This window comes from Numenius arquata, chromosome 2 (genome assembly GCF_964106895.1).
Source record: "Numenius arquata chromosome 2, bNumArq3.hap1.1, whole genome shotgun sequence".
Classification (NCBI taxonomy): Eukaryota; Metazoa; Chordata; class Aves; order Charadriiformes; family Scolopacidae; genus Numenius; species Numenius arquata.
Window position 1 is genome coordinate 24,231,574 of NC_133577.1, and position 22,526 is coordinate 24,254,099.

A 22,526-nucleotide genomic window follows, 5' to 3' on the forward strand; every position below is an offset into this window, starting at 1 on the left:
AGATTTTACTTCCAAAAATCAGATTTTCATTGTTTCTAGCAACAAACTTTCCACACAAAGGTCACCAATCAGGGGGGTGTGGCCCGCTCTGATTTGCTAGACCTATTCAGAGAACTTGAGGGGTGGGAGTTGGTTTGTGGGGGTTTTGGTTATTTTCTTTTAAATACATCTTAAGAAGTTTTTTCTGGATTTTAATCCAATGGCTGTGTCAATTTATTTTTTTTTTAAGAAAAAACATTTCCCCTATTTTATGTTACTTGGAGCACAAGCATGTTCGCTTTCCATAAGGTCAGAGAATTTCTTCAGACTTACTTGATATCGTTTGGGTCCTACAGCTGCCATCCAGATGCCCATACTCACATCTTCACCCTGAGACAACACATTAGAATAAAAAATACAGATATTAGCAGCAGGAAAGCATGAAGCATGACTTTCAACTACAGTAAGTTGCATCATGTACCAGCAGTAAAAGGTGGTAACTACAAAAACTTTCCTCTGACTATTTTAGAGGCATTAAATTAATCCAGCTTTCCTGTGATAATGCATTGTTCTTCAAAGAAGAGAGTATAAAAACCAAGATTACAGCTCCAGAGGTTCTCAGTCCAAAACAGCTGTGCTTCAGACCGAGAAAAGACACTAAGTGTAGTAACGAAAAGCACTGCAAAAAGCCAGCATTAACCAGGAGAACCCAACAGCAACACTTAAGCAATGTCCTTTCCAACTCATCCAGTACACATGCCTCGCCCCAGACCAGTTTAAGATAGAAAAACTGAACCAACGCTTTACTACCTGGTACGTCTTTAATCTTTCAGAGTTGCTTGCCAGCCACTGAACAATGTCTTTGGAGATGACGTAGCCAGACCCACAAGCAAAGGCTGGATATGCAGGACTTGGGTACTCCAGCTCTTGCCATTTCCCAGTTCGATCAACTGCCCAATTTAGTCTGAAACTGAAGACCATGTTAGACATGAGATGTTTATACAAAGTCCTCTGTGAAACCTGTGGATGCTGCTAACAACTGAAGTAACACTGATAATAAACAATACTAAGAGGAAGAAGTAGAAGGTGATCCTAATTATAGTTCCTGGTTGTACTTCTGTAGGGCACACATCTAACTGAACACAACAGTTGAAAGTGTAACTATTGTTTGGTCTCAATCTTGGGCAATAAGAGAAGATTCTCAGAACAGAAACAAACAAAACATCAACAGTCAGGTCTTCAGCATGTCTGAACTCACTCCTGGGTTTTGATCCGGGTAAGTGCCAGCATCCTTCCCTGTGTTCTGTAACAGGCACATCTGTGTTCAACCCCCTTTGGTTAATCAACATGACACAAAGTGGGTGCCTCCAGCAGGTGAGCAGTTACAGTGATGTTACGCAACCCATTTTCCTGATAAAACCAGCGACTGCTTAAAAAACAGGAAGCCAGGCAAAGTACTGGGTTTTTATCTACCTTCTCTAAGCCGTTTTCCAAATGCAACTCAACAAAGCGCATGTTCATCAAAGGCTACCACCAGTGAATTATGAAAAAACCTTCCTGGCAGTTGTCTCCTCCACGGAAGATTGTACTTATTACTAGAGGGCTGCAGAAAGGCAGCAGTGCTCGCTGTGCACAGTCTCTCGGCGCTGACTCCCCTGCAGCACTAAGGGCCCTGTTAAACCGCTGTGTCAGGCACTGAGAAAGGCCCTGCTCTTCCTATCGAGGACCAGGCTGGTATAACACTCCTCTTACAGGTACTTCGTGCGCTCACAGTCAAGTGGCATAACTATGTCAATGCAGCAGGTTCTCCGCCTTTTTGCAAACAGGTTCAAGCGTTGCCGAACTCAGTCACAAGCAGCTAAAAGCTTTAGTGAGCTACTAAGAACTGTCAGCTCAGACAACAGCCCGGTAAGGGAGGACTTACAGTTGAGTGGCAGATCTGTTATCAGACTCTACGCATTCACAGCTGAAGCTGACGTGTTAAAGCACCAAGTAGATAAAAGGCACATCTGATACCTGAATTCACTTTAGACTCAGTATCCTTCACCCTAGCAACTCACAGCAGGAAGGGTGCAACTCCCTCCAGACTGAGGGGTGCGTGCTTTGCTAGTCATTTTATACAACTGTAGCGATTTCAGCACTGTTCACTACACTCACGCTTGCCTTGCGTGAAGACACTGACTATTGGAGAATTTACACTTGAAGATGTCACCCCTAAAGTTCTCCACAGACATACAGAAAAGATTACTTTTTCTCCAACTCTTCTCCCCCAGCACAACTTCTCACTTCCTTTTGTCAGTAACCTAATAAAATTACTTGATACCTTAACATGCCGTTTCTACAGCAAGACTCGGCAAAACTCATTTTTCAGTCTGCAGAAGAAAGCACTATCAATCCTCATACGTTCCTTGAATGGCTATTCTAAGGCGAGCCTGGAAATAGGGTACTAGAACACGAAGCATGTTACACTCAACAGTGTATCTTACAGTCTTACAGCCTGGGAAAAGGGGAGCTTCATATTACAAATGAAACGTATCTTCATGGAAAGCTTCAAGTATCTGAAGTTTCTTTTTGGCCAAATTAAGGTCAAGAAAAGGTGCCGCTCTCAACTCCTACTGCTTTCCGTAGCATAGTAGACAAGCCAGCTTCAGTAAACTGCCTTTTCATTTACAGTATTCATACAAGATTCAGTCTCCTTCAGAAACAGCTTGGTACATTCTACCCCATCATAAATTTGCTCATTTGCAGACATGATCAGGCATCTGTCACAGACACCTCTCTCATGCCCGAGGGTGATTAATCTCTTGACAGCAGTTTTAAAAGAACAGAATAGCCAAAGTTCTGAAGTAGGATACCTGGACCATTTGGTTTTCCAGCCTGCACTTCTGAAATGCTCCAGATTAGCTAGATAAGCTTTGTAAACACTGATTTAAAATTAATGAACAAAACCACCACATAATATGAAGTGGCATCAGAAAAGGGCTATTAACTGACAGCACACGTAAGTACTGCTCAATCCAAAGCACTCCCTTCCGAGTTTCACCAAGATCTCATCCTTGGTTTCTGCCAGAGTAAGCTGATATCATAATTCACAAGGACTCTGATAAGTTTCTCTAAGAATGCAGGAATTAATTAAGTATTAACAGATTATAAGGAACACTGGACAACAAGCAAGAAACTTGTCTGAACTAGAGAGAGCTTAATAAGGTCTAGGTGAAGAACGCAAAGTTGGAGTTGCTGAACACAAGCAGAAAACTCTGGCCAAGAAGCAGGCCCTCGGTAGGCAGTAACACAAAGGTAGGGACCCCAGGGAGAAGGAGGGCAATTTCTTTGGTATCACATCCTCAGCTCTTACAGCCAAGAACATGCTCCAGAAGAGCTTTCATCACTTAAATCAGCTGGAACAGTAGCCCAGGCAGCTTATATATAGTGCTATTTTCCCTTTTGCAAGTTGGTTTCCATCTTGTCATCAAGTTCCTGACCTTTTGCACTGGTAAAGTGAACCCACCTTACCTATTAGCCTTGCCTTGTAATAAAGGTAGTTCCAACAAAATTTAGCAGGCACCAGGAAATCAGGGGACTCGTACAGCCTAGGGAACACATGCCCACCACTCAGATCTTTGAGATCATCACAAGACAGCCAGCTATTCCACACACTTCAACACACACACACTTCCACACACCTTCTTAAATCACCTTATGAGTAAGCAACAGTCAGTACCAGATTTGTGAAGCAAGACACCTTTAGCAGTAAAGGCCAGCTTTTCCTCAGCAAGCAGAGGGCAGGAGGAAGACATTTTGTGCAGTTGTGCTATATTGAGTGTTACAGGAGTGTAGCATTTCTGCTATATTGGCTGTTATACCAGCGTAGCAATGCATTCCAGAGATGGAAAGGAAGAAATGGGCTATTTTGATCCTCCTAGTTATTCACAAGTGCAATACAGGCTGGGGAACTTCACTCAAGAATTCATGAATCAGAGCTACCATTTCAGAGAGCAGCAAAGTGGGCAGCAATGCCCGTCCTTCACAGACTTCAAAATAAAGCATAGATTATAAAGCTGATTTTGATTCTCCCATTCACTCCATTTCCTCGAGCCCACCAGAAAAATCCAGTAGCTTCAAAAAAAGTAACGTTTACAATTCTAGCATGTACTTGCCTTTTAGCTTTACTATACTGCTGGAATACTTTTATTTACTTAAGTACCATGACAAAGACACATACAACACATTTTAAAACTAGGCAAGATATTCAGCAAGTTCAATGCATTGTAAAGGCACATCTGGAAAACTATTGTAAAGGACTGAATCTCAGCATGCAGAGATCAAAGTTCTACACATACAAAAGTCCTGCTTTTTGTAACTAGCTGCCACAGGCAGAAAAGGGGAACCCACATGAAAACAGACTTAAAACAGTAAAGCATTCACTAAAGACATGGTATCCCTTAAAGACAAGTTAAAAAAAACACAACTCACTTTCCCCACCAGATGTTTGGCCTGTCCAGTTTTTTCTGCGTTATCCTGTTAAAGACAGCCTCCAAATCAATGTAACAGTCATCATCTGTCTTCAGCAACAAATCAAAACTTGTCGATTCAACTGTCCTGTAGCCAAAAAGAAAAGCGATGAGATGCTGAGCTGCAGCCCACAAACTACAGTTACGCAAAAGAACGCTCCGCAAGAGGTTTTTGGGAAGCAGAGGGGGAAAGAATAGGGAAGGAATGTCTTTCCTACCCTTGACTTTAAAACATTTGCCTTATTGACCAAGGCTGACTGCTTTGTCCTACAGAAAGGAGATGCAGCTGCACCCTATGGTGATCTTACAACATGGATTTGTGTATAACCTGAAGAAAACAAACTTGAAGTTTTGTTCTCCAAGACAGATGGTGGATTTACTAATGAATCCATCTTAAAACAGTATTGACCTCAGAAGGATGTGAATCCCTGTTGATGATGGCAGCACAGCTGTTACAAGCCAGTGGCTACATGTCAGTAGCCTACTCTTCAGGATGAGACAGTCAGTTTAAGGGCGATACAACTGTAGAAGGCTGTAAGAAACATCTGTGGAAACAACTTGGTACTTATCTTCCTCAGTAACGCACCTTTCAGATGTGAAAAAAGTAATCTTTAACTGTCTGAAATAGCTGAATATCTGTCGCTTGTAAAATAATTAAAGAAGCTTGAAGTTGTAGGGATTATTCCTGGGTTGATTAACAAACATTGCTTTTAAGGGTAATTTCTCTTAACAAGAAAGGCATTTTCCTTAAGCCTTTCATTACTAAATCTTGAAAAATTTGCTAACCTGTAAGAAATGATCACAAAGATCTAAGTCTTGGCATTTAAACTCCCTTTTTAGAACTGAAGGCATGGTTCAGTTTTTCAGTTACATTCATAACCATGAAATCTGTTAAATAAGTGCATAATCTTGTGAGCATCTAAAATTGTCAGCTGTATTTCTTAGTCCATAGCAACATCAATTAATTGAAACAGTTGTCTAGGGGTAATGGAAAGAATTGCAAATTAGAGGTAATAACTTGTTAGATTCACCACAGAAAATGTAATACGCTATGAAAATTCTTCCTCTCGACCTTCTGTCCCCCCTAAACACAAGCTTCCCATCCTATCAGCACCGGTGAAGCCACATCTGCAGTACAGCGCCCAGTCCTCAGTACGAGAGAGACACGGACACACTGGATGGAGAGTCCAGCAAAGCGCCACCAAGATGATTAAGGGACATGAGCATCTCTCCTATGAGGAGAGGCTGAGAACACTGGGACTGTTGAGCCCGAAGAAGAGAAGGCCCATGGAGGAGCTCATCAATGTACATAAATACCCGAAGGGAGAGTGTAAAGAGACAGAGATGGGCTCTTTTCAGTGGTGGCCAGTGACAGGGCAAGAGTCAACGGCCACAAACTGAAACAGTAAGTGTACATCCTGGCCAAAAGCCATCCTTTAAAAGGCTAAGGCTGCTAGTCTTCAGTCAGAAACAATTAAAAGAAATTACAAGGAGACATGAAAATTTTCACACCTGGACTCTTTAAGCAGAAGCCTGTTTTGCCAGCTCATGCTTATCTGAGGCACCAAGGGTCACCATTCAAGAACTATACATCCTGTTACTTTACTCACTACACACCCCCAAAATTGTGAGAGCAAAATACAACTTAATGAAGTAAATCATATAAGGTATGTATTTCATGGAACCTGTCAGATAGCATAACATGCTGGATCATCTTGTTCTACTAACAGCAACATTCCTAAGAGAAAATACTTTTTTTTCAACTTACCATCGGTAGAAGTTCAGCAGTTTGGCGGGAACATTTCTATAAGTGTCAATAACATCTACAAAAACAATATCATCATAGGTACTGCTTTCTTCCTTCAATAAAGCATCTTCTTTTTCGAGATTTTTTATATGACTTGTAAACCTTTCTGGTCGAGTATGGAGGCTTTTTAAAAGAGCATCACCTTCTGAAAGAAACAGCACCCATCATTAAACAAAGATGCACACCTACACACTATTTCACGTGTTTCTCTTGGATCGTACACAGCATAATGACAAAACAAATCTGAAGAAGCGTTCAACTCAATGGGGCTAGGAGAATCCCTACAATTCAAAGATTTCTATAAAATGTTAAAAGTTGCAGGACAATAAAGAAATATATTTTTGCATAAGGTCTGATACAGAAAGTTTAAAGTAAAAAAAGTATTTACTTTTTCAGTAATAAAAGGATTCAACCTTTTTAGGCTTCTTTAATATAAAGAGCTTTCTAGGACTTTACTTTATAATCAATCGCTCCTAAGCTAAAAAAAAAAAAAAAAAAAAAAAAACAAAACAAGCAAAAAATTTCATGCTCAATATAATCAAATTGCCATTGCTCTGATGTAGCATAGATGGTCCCTGCTGACCCACATCACATAACTGACTGCAGGTAAAAGCTAAAAAAATATTACAAGAATACTGAACTTCTTGGTAAAGGAGGCAGTTTGTGGTGCTGAAGGACTTTTTGACAAACAGGATGGAAGGGCTTTACCAGACCTCAGTTTAGGCTCCTACACAGATGACAAGGCACCAGGATTACCCAATTATATCTGCCAGGCCTAGCTACACTCCGAAATTCAGTCACTGCTGATGTTGGCTACGATGCAGTGTAAGAATACATCAACTCTAGTGTTCTGTGGCTAAAACCTTAGACATTGGAAAGGACTCCAATAGAGTCCCTGAACATTCTGCCGAAATAGGTATAAAATAGCAACAAGGGTGGGAAAGGCGGCTATGTTGGGTAGTCACTGTCAGTAGTTAATATTAAACATCATGACACACCACTTCTAACAGTAGCAGGACTCAAAAAAAAGTGTGAAAGTTGTAAGGGGAAAATTTAATTGCACAACATTTTTAACTTGGGTTTGGGTAACAAAAAACAAGGACAAAGAGTCTAAATAAAAATTATATTTCTTTTAATAAAAAGACAAAGACATGCAAGTCAATTGGAATGGCTGACAAAGGGCAAGCAATGAAACCGCATCAGGACATTGACAATAGGCATTAAAAAAAAACACAACAAAAAGTCAGAAAAAAATTAATTTTTTTCTACCAAAACAAAACCTAAGGTGACCAAGTTCATAGAGATCACATGAATTTTATCTCAGAAATGTAATTTAAAGTTCCTGTTTTATCATAACATCAAATGTGATGCTACTTTTTGCAGACTTACCTTGAATAGTGTAGATAAAACCACCTGCTATTCCCTCCACACCTTCTGTGAGTTCATGTGGCAGTGACCCTTCCCCTGCCTGCCAGAGACAGATTATGGAAAGAAATAAATTAGTTCATCTCTCGTTACTGATGTATTTTTCCCTATAATTCTAAGGTGTGAAGTTTTCTGGCAACTCAGAATTAAATTAATTTAAAGCTCTTCTGGTTTAGGTACCTGCATATTGAAAGACTAAGACTAAGATTTTTAACTGTAAAGTTTTGTGGCATTTTTTGAAGTTTCACCTAAAACTAGTGGTAACGACTGAAACTTTTGGAAAACTAGTTTCAAAGTTGAGAGCAAAATGTAAAGTTATTCTGGCTAAAATTCAACAGCACAGCATGCTTGAGCAAGCAATATTTTGATAGGAAAAGAGACAGACTGCCAAAATGCAAAAAACAGGCTTAATCCCATCCATTGGGATTTTAGCACAGGATTTTTGACCCACATTTTGCCATCTCTGATATACTGATACTGCTTCACACCCAACAAAGACAACAGATGAACTTCACTCGCTTCAAAATAAAAGAAAATGCCACTTACTAGCATCATTTTTTGCATGCCCTTGTCCTTTTCCCAAAAGTAAACTTCTCCTGAGACAAGTAGCCCAACTGAATTAACAATTTACAGAGAAACACAGGAAAGCAAAATGCTAAATACCCAAGACTTATAGGTAAAATAGAAACATAGTGGAAGGGCAAGTGAGGTGACTCACTGTAATGACTCTGAAAACACCCCCTCCATCATTCACCACCACTTTATGAAGGTTTCTTGAAACAAGGCCCTGAAGATCCTGGCTTTCCCACACAATAGTACCTTCAAAACTCTGGTGAGAGAGCAAAACACCATTATGCAGGTATTCAAAGACTTCAAAGGATGAAAATCAAACAGTTTGGGGTTTTTATTTATTTTAAAATAGTCACCTTCACACAACGTATAGTTTGAATGCACAACATAGATGTTTTACTTACACTTCAATAAAAATGAGTTACACGTAAAAGAAATACATTGTGAAACTCAGTAACATGTAATCATGCTTTAAAGACTAATCATGAATCTCTATATTAGGAACATTAAACTTTTAACAGAAGTCTAGTGTAAAAGGCTTTGGCTTCCTAACATCGTTAAGATGGCATTTAAAGTGAAATGAATTTTTAAAATCAACTATAAAATCCTGCATTACAAAGAGAATACGTTAAAACAGATTTGGAAATAAGTGCTGCTTTTTAGTTATCTGCCAAAACCAGAGATCAGAGACTCAATCCTGACACCAGCAAAACTCAAAGGAAAATACAGCCACCTTCATCCTGGCAAAGCTGTCACAAGCTACTGTAGCAGAGTCACAGAACTCTGACCTCGTATCTTGGCTGGTAAGGAAAGGAGAAGATAAGTGAATATCTTTAAAATTTTCTGGTTTTAACTGTTGATTTAAGTTACGTCACTCCATGGTTTATATATGTGTGTGTCTGTGTAAATTCTTGCATTTAAAGCACTTCATCTCAACTTGAAACCAACCCACCTAACAGTCCAACTGTTACCCCTTTTATATAAGACTTTCCTGAAGACCCCAAAGAACATGCAAAGGGACAAGCGGTATGTTGTACAAGTAAGAATACTTGTAGTATTATATTTAAAAAAAAAAATTTAAAGCTATTTCACCCTTATGACAAGGTAGTATAAAGTAGTCGTAGGGTTACTATACTCCTTACTGCTAGATAAGCACATTATTTTTTGTTTCTCCCAGTTTCATAGGAAAAACACTAGTAGCTAGTGTAAACCTTGAAATAACTTCTTTCAACTATTTGCAGATGCATCTCTTTTGCTGTAAAAAGTCTGTTTACTTGTACTAACCCCTCAGCTCTTCTCCATTTTAGCTTCCTTGTACTTCAGAAACCTTCTCCAGAAACTCTCCTGTTACTCACACCATTAAGTCTAGCTTAGAGTTCAGGTCAATCCTTTGCTTTCCTCTAGAAGTAAGTCTTAACATCTGCAGCAGTCTTGGTATTTAATGACAGATTTATTTCAGAAATCTCCCATCTATTATGTACAGTGCCAGGTTTATAATCTAATAATGGAGCTAGTCAGTGTTTATTCAAGCCTGACTTGCATGCTCAATACCTTCCCCTTGCTTGTTTAATTACCTGTCAGTTATCAAAACAAATGGATCGCTACTAAGACGTTTTTTAGTGGCAGGACCCCTGAACACCTGCACAGTAAAACCCACATGCTCAATTTCTCGATTTGCAGTAGGTGTCATCTCCCATTCCAATGTTTCTTTGCGGTAAATCCCACCTCTTTGCCTTCTTTACAGACACAGCCTTTGGTATGTTGTTCAGTGAGCCTGAGAGTCCTTTCACTCCTCAGCAACCAGAAACATTAAAATTCTCACCACTGACTATTACTGATACTAAACATGTACTAAGAGTCCTAATCAGTTATTACCAGTGAACCTCACTGCAAGGTGTCCTAAAGCTGCAAACTATCATTATTTTCCAGGTTGAGAGACTTGTAAGCAAATTTTCTAATGACTTTAGCCTTCAGCTATTCACACTCTAAGCCGCTTAATGAAAGCTGAGGCCTGAAAATGCTTAAAGCAGAACATTAGCGGCACACCTGAGACTACATCATCTGTTTTTCCCCATTTAAATTCCAGCCTTGTGGCTGCCAGAGCGCAGTGGCATTTACAGTGAATACCGAACAGGTGTACTGACATAATGCAGCCCTGGCAAACTCCTTTCCTCATGTTAAACAGTGCTGTGCTTTTTGTTTCTCCAACTACTCCCCATTAGTAATACAGCCTATGCATAGCACCGAGTCCCATTTTCATGCAAGAAGCCCATGCTTTTTGACAAAATAAGTGCATTGCTAAGACTTGGCTGTAAGAGCCCCTGTGTGAGTTTTCGTTTTCTGCTAGTGGTTCTGATCTTCCGCGCTTTCAGTCGTTCCAAAGCTGAATGATCAATTCTGTCTTTCACAATCTGGCCTGCCAGGTGCTTATTCTAACGCTGCATTCCCCTCCCTTTCCCCAAGACGAGCAGAAAGAGCAGCACTTCAGCTGGAAGATGAATGAAGCTCTTCAACAGACTGTACAACCCATTACTTCTTGAAGGTGGAAGGCAGAGAATAGATATTGTCTCAGAAACCATCTTGTGGCAATTAAACAGTTCACTGAATTTACTGCTCTCAAACAAGTAGATAAGAACGTGTGGGCGTTCTATCTCCTCTGAATCATCTCATATGGTTCAGCATCCGACGTATCGCAGGAGACTACATGCTGTGCATAAACCCTATTAATCTACATTAGAAACATCATGTTATCCTGTAAGCATTCAGCGCATGACATGTATCAGATTAAGGAAGCCCACACAAAGAAGTATATGAATACTAATATACCCCTTTCTAAATGAAATACTTCCCATCTGCCTCTCAGGAAAAATGCAATCATTTATAGCAAAATTACAACTGCCTAGAATTTTAGTGTCTCAGAACAAAGTCTTACAGGGAAAAGGCTTACATGTTATACTACCAAATTACTGCGTAACCAATACTCTTTTTTAAACAGTCAAAAACCCAGAATCATTAATACTGCAAGAGGTCTGCTCACCCAATGCCAGCGTAGCACAATTGCATAGTATTCAGTAAAAACTGTTTAAACTGTTTTAAACCAATTAATCAGCTGCAGATTCCCCTTAAAAGAGTGGTTTTCCAAATGCACTCATTCTTATAGAGCCAGGGGAATAACTTGGGGATTAAACCGGCCCCAAATGTCCTCTCCTCCCCCTCCAGTCTTTTCTTGCTCCATTCTTTCTTAAAACACTGAATTTCTTGCATAACAAAACTACTCAGACCCAAAGACAATTTACAGAAATAGCAGCAAGGGTTCAGTCAAATAGGAGAATATTTAAATGAAGGGGAAGAGCCTAAAATGGCAGCTGACATATCTAGTGAGACAGGTCTACCAGCAACAATTCCTTATGCCTGGGAGGGGCTGCTGAATCAGAATTCTCATTCTGAGTCAACTCGTATTCACTAAACCTTCACTGTAACAATATCAAGTTTTTTCCTACCTATATTCTGTTTCTCGGCATTTAATCACCTTCCTTCCTAAGCAGCCACAAATGGTTCTATATCCCTATACCAAAACGCTACTCTTGGACTGCAGCCCCAACCCAAAGACGATTTAAAAACAAAAAAACCAAACAACCACCAGACTTTAGAACCTGCCTTGTTAGCTTAGCTATTTGTATCTCAGGACAAATATGAATGCTAACACTCATTACTATCTAAAAAGCAGTTTTCTCCCAAATTTCTGAGGGGCGCCCATTTTAAAAAAAAAAAAAAAAAAAAAAAAAAAAGGCAAAAAACCCCCAACTTCTATCGTAGGATGTTGACAGGTTTTAAAAAACCAAATGTCAAGTCTTCTGTGCACCACATATTCCATCCAGTATGTTACAGATAGACCCTACTAAAGATCTTCCTGAAGTTCCAGAAACTGTGCTGCCAGAAAAGGAATAACCAAAATTTCAGTTGCCGTCAGTAAGAGCTTCTCGATTACAACTCTTCAACCACGACAACTGTCATTGCAAATGTAACACACAATATCTTGCTGTTATGTCCAACACATCAGAAGCAGAAACATCTTTTCCAGCTGTTCCCTAGAAACCTGTGCCATCCTCCCCCCCCATCTGTGTACCGACATCTGAAAAAGCAGGAGGAAGAAACAAGTGTCCCACTCTGGTAAACCCTGCCACAGAATTGAAGCAGGAACAATTTTCACGCAGAAACTGAAAAGGTTTCTGAAATTGCTACTATTTGTTAATGTAATTTTTAACTAATTTGTATTTTTTCAGGCTTTTGCTTTATAACTACTAGTGCTAATGAGATGGTGTAAAAGAAATTCTAGATTTCAGCATACTCCCTCAACTAACACTCTAGAGGTTTTCACTTGCCCTTTTCAGCTTCAAGAAAAGGCCAATTCTATCAGTCAGTCTCTCCAGATGACTTAGACGAACTGCAGGCAGCTCTGATACTGCACATACCTCTGGCAAAATGAACTGCTCTACTGGCTTGTACCACAATTTGTTCACTTGCACTCCACAGCTTGGTGGACTAAAGCGAGCACTGAAGAGAGCTTCCTGTGAACAACAGAAAAGGAAAAAAAGAAAAAAAGCCAAAACACACATTAAAAGTGCTGTGAGATTATGTAAATCTTGATCATCTCAGTTACAATGGAAAGAGGCTTACTGACTGTATAAAACTTAGCGAAAGCTTTATTCTCACAACAGTCAGTCTCCACAGAACTCAAGTGTTGGATTGATAAGGTGGAAGCAAGCAACAATGGAACAAGAATACAACTTCAACTAGAATCCAACCAACACAGCACATAGATCATCTGGAAGACTCAGACTCATCTCCCAGGTTACAGACTTTCTATCTTCTGTTTAAATAGGTGACTACTATCAATCTATTAATTGCAACAGAGGATGCTGACCCCTAATATTTAATTGCTACTATAGTAAAGAGCCCACCAAATGGCTCTTAGATAATAACAAATGACATAAAGATGCTGCATTACCAGATTCTCAATCTACAGAAAACGGCTTTCAAGCACTCCTATAATACTAATTTTTCTCCTTCACTGGAAGTAAAAAGCTAATGCAGATCAAGTTATTAAGCTCTCAATGTTTAGAATTCTACCATTTAGTAAACATAAATCTGATTACAGTATCTTTTTTTTTTTTTGCTATTATAAACCCAGCTCTTTTGGAAGCTCATCATAGAAGCCAGGTAGAGATAAATGCAGTATACCAAATGCAACAGTCATGCTCAATAATTTTTTTCCTCCAGGTTAGCACTAAGCTATTCTATCACACCCATAACAGTCTGGGAAAATTATCACTGAAGTTTGATTATTACCTGTAAATAATACCAGTTTCTAGAAATCTCAGAATGTCTTGCCAGAAGACAGACAAGAAAAAATTACACGTCCTGCATCTCTCTGCTTAAAGGCACCAAATGCGTCTTTCTGCACATGTTTTAAGTATGTTCAATAGTTTATTTTTTAGTTCTTAATACTCATCAGTACTTAAGAACCTCAAATGCAACCAAAATTGTGTCTTGGAATTAGATATAAGTGCTCGTTCAAAAGGCCATTTAAATTAACTCATAGCACTTTGTGAATTTCATCTTTTCCTCATCTGGGATGTGTGTGTGTATATCTATCTATCTGTGAAATAAGAATTTATAATGCAACAGAAGGAAAATGCAATTCATACACTTGTCGTTTAAGTACTTTTCTTCTAAATCATCAACACAGCATGTCGCTTTCTGTAAGAACTTAATCCACGATAAAGAGACAACATGCTTTAGTCCACTTTCAAAAGATTACAATACTCTACCTCATGTTCTGCCTGGTACAGTTTTACAGTGATGTTCCTCTGGAATCCCACCCCATCAGCCTCATAAAATACCCCAAGACTGGTAATGACAATGGGGTAAAGTACACGAAAGTTCACACTGACAATTCTGTCTTCAGATAGCACAGAAGGTACATCCTCAGGGAGACTAAATGCTTCAATTTCCTGATTCAAAACTGTATGAAAAAGAAAGGACAGAGGTAATGTGAGAAGACTTCATAGTTCTTGAACCGGATACACACCAAGCACAATGGATACACGCAAAGCATTCTGATTGATTAGCACAGCTCACAAGTGCACAAGGATAATCAAATGCCGGAGGAGAAGAAAATACAACTGGCTGCAGACTGCAGCAAGGAGAAACTCACAATGATGCAGCAATCTACAGGCTACCAGCAACTGCAAGTCAATGCCTACACATCCCCAGGGAAAAGACTAGAAACACAATAAATTCACAGAGTGAAGACAAAAACACTATTTGACTGCATGAATATCTATATATTAGCACATTAAAATAATTATTCATGTATCAAAATGGCATACACCTCCACTGAATTTGGCTGCCTGCTTTTTGGCATGATTGCCTCCCTACACCCTGGGGTACCATTTATTCTTGGGAGATTAGTTAAGCAGCGGATGTTGCCATTCAAAGAGAAAGTAACAGAAGTTTCATTTTATACGGTAAGTTGCAATTAAAAAGAAAAAATTAAATTAAAAAAAAAAAAGGTGACAGGAAGAATTTACAATTTTAGTTAGGAATTTTTGTATTACAGCATTTCATTTTTTTCCTTGTGGTACATTTCTTAACTGTTCTCTCTCTAGAGCAGAATCTGAAAAACCTATTAGCCAGGCTTGCTTAGAATTCTCTTTGTCACCAGAGAAGTCTATCTACCACTCAAGATTCTGGCGCCTTGCTACTTTCTTCACATATGACACTAGGCTGGGTCATTACATCTCTCTCTAACTTCATTTTACACAGGCATCAAATGAAAATGTACATTATATGGGAGAGACTGTCCCCAAACACAAGGAAAATGCAAATCCATTAGAAGTCAATGGCCTCCCCTTCACATCCCCAAAGATCTCTTCCTTTCATGCCTGCACATGGTATCTACAGGAAGATTATGCAACTGTTAAGACAGCGAGTTCTAGGTGGCATTTATTTTCAAGAATGGCTGTCTCAGTTAAGCACCCCAAACTACTCTCAGAAAAGATGATTAGCTCTAGTTCAGACCATAGAATTTTTAAAAGTTAACTTCTATACCTGGGTTACTGATGTTCAGAAGTTTGCAGGAGTAGGGGTCTTCTCTGTCCTCCACCGGCACGGCACAACCATGCGCACCTATTATAAACTTCACAAGGACACTAAAATAATTTGGTTTTATTAACACCAGTTCTTTTCCCTCCTCCCTCCATATTCAATAAACTATTTTCATCACAATGGCCTGTCTTTTACAGGATTGAGATTCTGAACCCCTTAAAATCAGCAATGAAAGTCTGTACGTAGAGCAACCACATGAATCCCCTCATAGGAGCTCAATTCCAAACCCACATTAGCATTTTACATTTCATACGAGGACACAGGAAGATTGGCAACTAGGAATGGGATTCAAGACAGACGGCACACTAAACAGAAAAAGACCTAAGGCAACATTGAAGGATCCTGAAGACCTGCCTTCCCCTGCCTGCCTTTGTTACTTAATTCAAGATAATTTAAATAGTCTGCATTCAAAAGGCAATGAAAATAAAATAATAATAATAAAAAAAAAAAGACACAGAGCATCAAAAGGAGGAACAAGGAACAAGGACTCCTTACAATAAAATGTCTCAATTTTGGGCTGTAGCACAACAACAGGTTGCTCTTTTCAGCCTCAATGATGGTTGTGCCACCGTCAGAAGGCAACAAGCAGTACGAAGAACAAGAGGATCCATCCTAGCCTAGTCTTTCACGTGGCAGCTAAATAACCTCCTGCAACTCCACATAAGCTATGAAAGGTCACATTTTTAGATAACTGAAGTAGCTATGCTTCACTCCAAACCGCATGCTGACACTAAATTTGTGAACAGTAAATGTCTTTCAGTGTAAGGCGGGTACTGACACATGAGGCCCATCAAAATGACAATGTTTCCAGGAATAAACTGCAGCAGAACTTTCTCAGCAAGAACAGAGCTGTCTGTAGACTGTCACGTCTAGGCAAGGAATCAGGAAGGGTTCTGCTGCTCACTCACACTGCAGCAGTTTGGTGCACCTGGTTCAACGGGAAATAAACCTGAACTTTACAGTTGAGGCTGTTGTAAGAGTTTTTTGTGGTTCTCTCACCAAATGTGATCCTTCCTGCTTCCAAGTATCCTGAATTGCTAAGCATTTCAAGTTGCATACCATAGAAAGCATATATTGCAACACAAAAACGGGAGAGTGTTATACATCACTAATGAATAGTGGCAACTAATAGCAAAATCAAACAGCAGTGAACAGTTAAACAATTACGTTCTATTACTTGTACAACAGCTACACGTCAGAATAATTCTTATATATTACTAAGCAGATTAAAAAAATAACCAGAGTACAAGATGCTCGCAAAAAAGCAAATAGCTTCAAAAAATAAATAAATGCAAGATACTTAAGCGTTACAGTCTTCCCCCTAACAAGCCCCAAATTACAGAACACTAGAGATTACCGTTGGCTCAGTGCAGGATGTTGTTTCAGGTGCTTGAACCAAGTGTTCCTGATAACACTGCGCAGTTCATGATTGTGTCGAGCTGACAAAACACCTACAATAACATCATAATGTTTCAGCTTCCACTGAGGAAAGAAGGCCAGTGGACCTAGAAATATAAAGAGACAAAGATTTATTATATGCACATACTACCACAAGCCTGAGGTGCAAGTAATAATTAAAATGCATCTCAAAAGCAAGAGTACTGGGAACCTGAAACACTAAGAACAAGAAGCAGAATTATTATAGCATTCTTGGTTCAGAATCGGGGAAGTGTTTTCAACATGACAAAGCCTTCATTAGCAATCTAGGAAAACTTTACTGCAATGAGCTAAGCAAGTCACTGCAGGTAAACAAAACCAAGAAATTGTGACTCACAAAGCAGGCAAGAACATAAGCCTTGATTTTGACTGACAGCATCTTCCATCCTTTAAATATTTGCCTGCCTGTCTTAGGGGCAAACTGCCCCCTGAGAACATGTTCTTTCTGGGCTTCTCTTTCCTATCAGCCATCAGAAACCTTGTGGGCATGACACAAGGTCCTACTGTTCCTTCTGCGAACTCTTGAGACAGCCAGGACCTTCTGCTTGCTCACTGACACCTTCTCCAGCACAATTTATCCTAAAGCCTGGGGACTTGTCATCACTGGTACCAGGCCCTCACTATTAGAATTCACCATTATTCTACCTAGAAAATAAATTATTTTAACAAGGCCTGTCAGATTCAGAAATATGCCCATTTCTCACTTTCTTTTTAAAACTGCTGGACCACCTTTCTGCTTCACCATTTCAAGCTAGTATATCAAGGCCTATCGTTTCTAACCATTTGAAATTGAACCCAACTCTGCCTTCACACAGGGTATTACATCCTTACACAGGGGAATGCTCTGGCTTTATTCATAGCTGGATGTCACTGCCAATGCTTGTAATCCATGATTTCGCTTGTGCTGTTCTAATTTAGAGATAATGAAAGCTGGACTTGGTTTCAAGCAAGATTGTGACCAGATAGAGACCTGAGAAGCTTTGACTTAGAGCCTGCAAACAGTCAGGCAAGTAGATAAAGTGAATTTGCTTAGTTTAATTTACCAGACATTCTAGAGTTAGGAGAGATTTATACTCAGCTTTAGCAAAGGATTGCTTTCCTCTCATCTATTTTTTTTCATCAGGCTGTAGATAAAGAAAGCAAATGTAAATGTGAATGCCCTCTAAACTACTATACATAGCATAGACAAGATTTTGTTAAATTTAATGTTAAAGAGACCAAAAATACCACCAAATCCGTATTGTGTATTCTCACTAGAAAGAGCTGAATTATAATCCAGATTCCACCTTCTGTACCAGCATCCCCTTTCACCACTTTGAAACTGAGAAGATAGATGAGTCTTGTTACAACTGCTCACTAACCTAGGACCTCACAGCACCCACCACAAGAACTGCTGTGCCAAATCACGCCAGACATCCATCTAGCCTTACATTCCATCTTCAGTGTACAGCATGCAGTGGAGAGGCCTTGGCCTTTCTCTGCTCAGTGCTACATCAACAGCAAGAGACTTCAGAACTTTTTTTTTTTTTTTTGCTTAGGGGCTATTGATAATAGCTAGCACACGACTTCCTAGTCCCAGAGCCAAATAAAACAGTGCTCTGCAACTGAGTCTTAGAACAGTGCAAGAGCAGGGAAAGTACAGAGTGATGTTTCCACAGGCAAACCTTTCTCGGTCATTTCCCACTAAATATTTTAGTTTTAAACACATAAACACTGATTTTCTAGGAAAAGGTTAAGTTCCACAGTTACTTAAATGAATCTGTACCAACAACAACAAGAAGCTTATCACTAATTTAAGATGAACATATTCAGAGAAATTTACACCAATTTATGCTCAGAATGACCTAAAAACCCAAGCAGCAAGCCACTGGTTCAATTCATCGGTTTTTCACTCGTGTCAACTGTTAAATCTACTATAACAACCATGCATTGAATTGGTGGCAAGGTTCAGCAATACAATTTGTTTGCTGACAGAGCAACAAACCTACTGCCCTATGTAACATCTGAAGAAACTTGTAAATCAAACACATTGCTCAACCCAAATACAATTTTATTTTTCCTTTATGCTTGTAAATACCAACCACCCAGAGGCTCTGTATGTCTTCAGAGGTCATTACATAGCCAAGATCTGCCAGGTCTCCACAACAGCATGGGTATACGAGACAGCCACACATTTATAAGACTACAACATTATAGCAAATTTCCCTGTAGTCTCATAATTTCTTATCACACATACCTTTTTCTTTCCTTTTCCTTCTTCCATCCTTTGATTATTCTTTAAACAGCCTCTGCAGACTTAACCACAAGCCTTCCAATATAAATCTCATAGGAGGACTAATGTGTTTGTAGACTGCACGAGGTATTGTTTAGACAGATTTGGTTTTTAAGATATCACTTTTAACTGCAAGCAGAACTATTTCATTAGATCAAAATTAAAGAAAAATAAAACTAAGAGCGGAAGTCTATGGGGTGACTTGACTCAGAATAGCGTAAGTTGGCTTAAATCAATTAAAAAACAACCTAAAAATAAGCTACTCAAATCAAATATACATACTTTTAATTAGCTTATATTTTAAAATGAGTGAAGCTTTTGCTTATGAACCATTTGTGTGGGAACAATGTTAATGTAACAGATGCTTCAGAATTAACATCCTACTGCTTTTAGAACAGACAGCTCTTTTTTGTTTTAGCCCATCTTCAGGCTTAGTAAGGTAGTGTTACAGCGGTCTATATTCAGACGATTGTCTTTTCTGTCCCAGGGATTATGCCGTTTTACTTTTAAGACCACTGAAAATAGAAAAAAAAGGAAGCTTACTTTCACAAAAACCTAATGAACAAGCTTGCGAGGAAAGGTTTCTACTTCCTATGGAAAAGTGGGAATAACACTTGCTAAACTTTCAGGAAAAGATTCATATGTCTCTCTCTGAACTAGCACTATTTAAAAAAAAGGAAGATAAAGTGAGAGGCACAGAGAAAAAAAAAAAAGACTAAGGCTATTATTAATTTATAAGGTCAATTCAGGTATGTGCATATATATGCTTTGATGCAGCATAATTTAAGAGAAAACATTGCTGACCTCCAAGTCAATAATAACAATTCATACAAGCAATCAATACTTGCTACTGGGGACCAAACTTATTAACAGCTCTATTTTTGTGCATTCTTAGGCCAAAATCTTAAGTGTTGGTAATAGGCTTAAAAAATACATACTATATTGCTTCTACCTTGAACTGGTTGTGCAAGATAATTAAACCTTTAAATTTTGCAATTACAAAGACAAAAAAGAAGACGACCTGTATATGTTGTGGTTTGTGAAGTGAGGTGGGGAGGGAGCTACATACCAAATTCCACAATAAACCCTAAAAAGTGTTGCTAACCAAAGGGATGCAGAAGGAGACGAAGCCTTTCCAATCCGAAGGTGACACTATCACTAGTTGCCTTGCTTTTGAATTCTTACTGTCTTTAAGCTGCATCTCAGTTGCATTACACAGCCCCAGACTTCTCAGTGGAATATAAGTAGCCAAATGTGCAATGCCTACCCTACACTCTCCTAGCATCAGGAATAAAATTGCTCTCACTATGCTGTTTAACTTGAGGCTGTTAACACACAGCGAAAGCTACAAAAACATGAAAGGAAGCAGCCCTCTCTCAGCTGCTGAAATCCATTTAATTCTGTACAGCAACTGTAAGGAGTACTTCTGTCAGCTCTAAGACTACTGAAGTCTAGTCTGCCAGAGTCTTGTATCACATGGTGAATAACAAGCTCCTACTGAAGCTTTCTTGGGCTGTGATATTTGTAAGGACGGGCTTCCACACAATTCTCTGATGTCTGACCATACATGTATTTCTATTAGTGCCATTTTTCACCTCGGTATGAGCTGCAATAATCTTTCACAGGATTCTCGGTCACCAGCTTTCATGAAACTTGGTGAGAACGCTGGTCTTTGAGACCTCCACCTGCCTGTCAAGCTTGACTGAGAACTGCCAACAGATCGAAGTTAGGGAGAGATGCAGGAAAAGGTAAACAAGTGCATTATATAGAGCACAAAGCCGTGCCCTTAGAAGACAAGGCTAAAGATGCAGAGGTGTGTTTCCTGCCGAGCTGGCCATGGAAAGAGGTGACTGCCGAGAGTCAATCTGCTGGCCCTAGTCAGATTGTAACTGCCTCAGCAGCAGTCAACAGCTCTTGAAGTTTTTCAAAATCCCCAACTACAACGATTAACGTGCATTTCTTCTTCCTGTGAGACTGATTCTCAAGCAAAATGTCAAGTTAAGCTGTTAATTATATTTACTGTCATTATAAGGAGACGAAAAGATTGAGAGATCATTTAGCTTGATTTTGTCAACAAACAAGGTATATATGATCTTGCTGCACATATCTCTACTGATGAGTCCCTTACCAACTACTAAATTTGCCAGTCATTTTCAGTCAAGTTTGACAAGGTGTGCAGTCCCCACAGTGATTAAATTCCCATGTTTCATGGAACTGGACCGGACAGAGAAAGAGACTCGTCGTTAGTGCCTGCACTGAGAAACGCAGCAGTGTGGGCTTACCTGCACTATCAGGCACCAGAGAACCTCCACTGGAGACTGCTAGAATAAGTGAGCTCCACAGAAGGCTAGGCTTTGTATCTTCTGCTACTTATGCAGCTACCGTCTGTCTTTTTTTTTTTTTTTTTTTAAGTAAATAAATAAATAAATAAATGGAACTACGTAAGCCTGGCAGAAGTTATTTAGAATATTCTCAATTAATCCACTTCATAAGATAAGACTAAAAAGGAACAACACCCCTCCAAAAAAACCCACCTCCACGCATTCCAGGTTGTTATCTCTGTCTGTTCTTGTGACTTTGCAACCATGTTCCTGTTTTTAAATGCCCTTTTCTTCTGTGTTGCTTTGTGAGAGATCCAAACAAAAACGAAGGAAGGAATTAACTGAATATAAAGAAGGTTTGTATTCACAGAATGCTGACACACGCAGAAAAAGAACAAACCACAGAGCAAAAGCAGCCCTTTCCCTCTCTCTAATCTTCTTCACTTAGAGTAATCTGTTACAGCTCATCTGCATTACAGGTTTCTCTGCAAGCAGAGCTACATGACCCCCCTGCAGTACTACTTTATACCAGAGCTAAAAATTGCCAAGATGTGCACCCCTAATTTCCGCAGGAGCACAGCACTCTTGAGACAGACAAGCTTTTAAAAAAGCTTTATGGATTTAAAGAGGAAAACCACTGTAGCGGTTTTCATTTTTTTTTTTCTTTTATTTTAACATCAACAACATTCCCTTAAAGAAATGGGACCGCAGGGTCCTTCTGAGTTGCAAAATGGCAGGAGTAATACTGATGGGATTATGGTGCTCTAAACACCATTAATGATACAGCGCTTGCACACTTCTAGACAAATCTGGGAACAATGGCCAAAGCATGAGAAGTGTAGACACAAAAGGAATAAGCAAATCCTGTTCTCAACACTGAAAACGATGCCCCCCCACCCTTTTTTTTTTTTTCTTTTTTTTTGGCGGGGGAGGGGGGCAGGAGGGGAAAGCACAGCATCTTTATCCTTTGAAAAGCAGTTACTGATCCCTGACACCATGCAACAAAAGCCTACTCCCAGGGAAGGCTACTTGCT

General features: G+C 39.4%; 1 protein-coding gene across 2 annotated transcripts in view; it reads right to left on the reverse strand.

The window, feature by feature from the left end:
• The window catches only part of B3GALNT2 (beta-1,3-N-acetylgalactosaminyltransferase 2), a 29,851-nt gene that overhangs the window by 2,690 nt on the left and 4,635 nt on the right, over positions 1-22,526 (reverse strand). For both annotated transcript variants that reach the window (XM_074168833.1, XM_074168834.1), the window contains exons 2-11: positions 16,820-16,967; positions 15,406-15,506; positions 14,124-14,317; positions 12,765-12,860; positions 8,441-8,551; positions 7,687-7,765; positions 6,259-6,442; positions 4,453-4,578; positions 790-949; positions 313-369 (exon numbers count right to left, since the gene is read on the reverse strand). In XM_074168833.1, the coding sequence (XP_074024934.1) occupies positions 313-369; positions 790-949; positions 4,453-4,578; positions 6,259-6,442; positions 7,687-7,765; positions 8,441-8,551; positions 12,765-12,860; positions 14,124-14,317; positions 15,406-15,506; positions 16,820-16,967 (1,256 nt within the window). The remainder of the gene's footprint in view (positions 1-312; positions 370-789; positions 950-4,452; positions 4,579-6,258; positions 6,443-7,686; positions 7,766-8,440; positions 8,552-12,764; positions 12,861-14,123; positions 14,318-15,405; positions 15,507-16,819; positions 16,968-22,526) is intronic.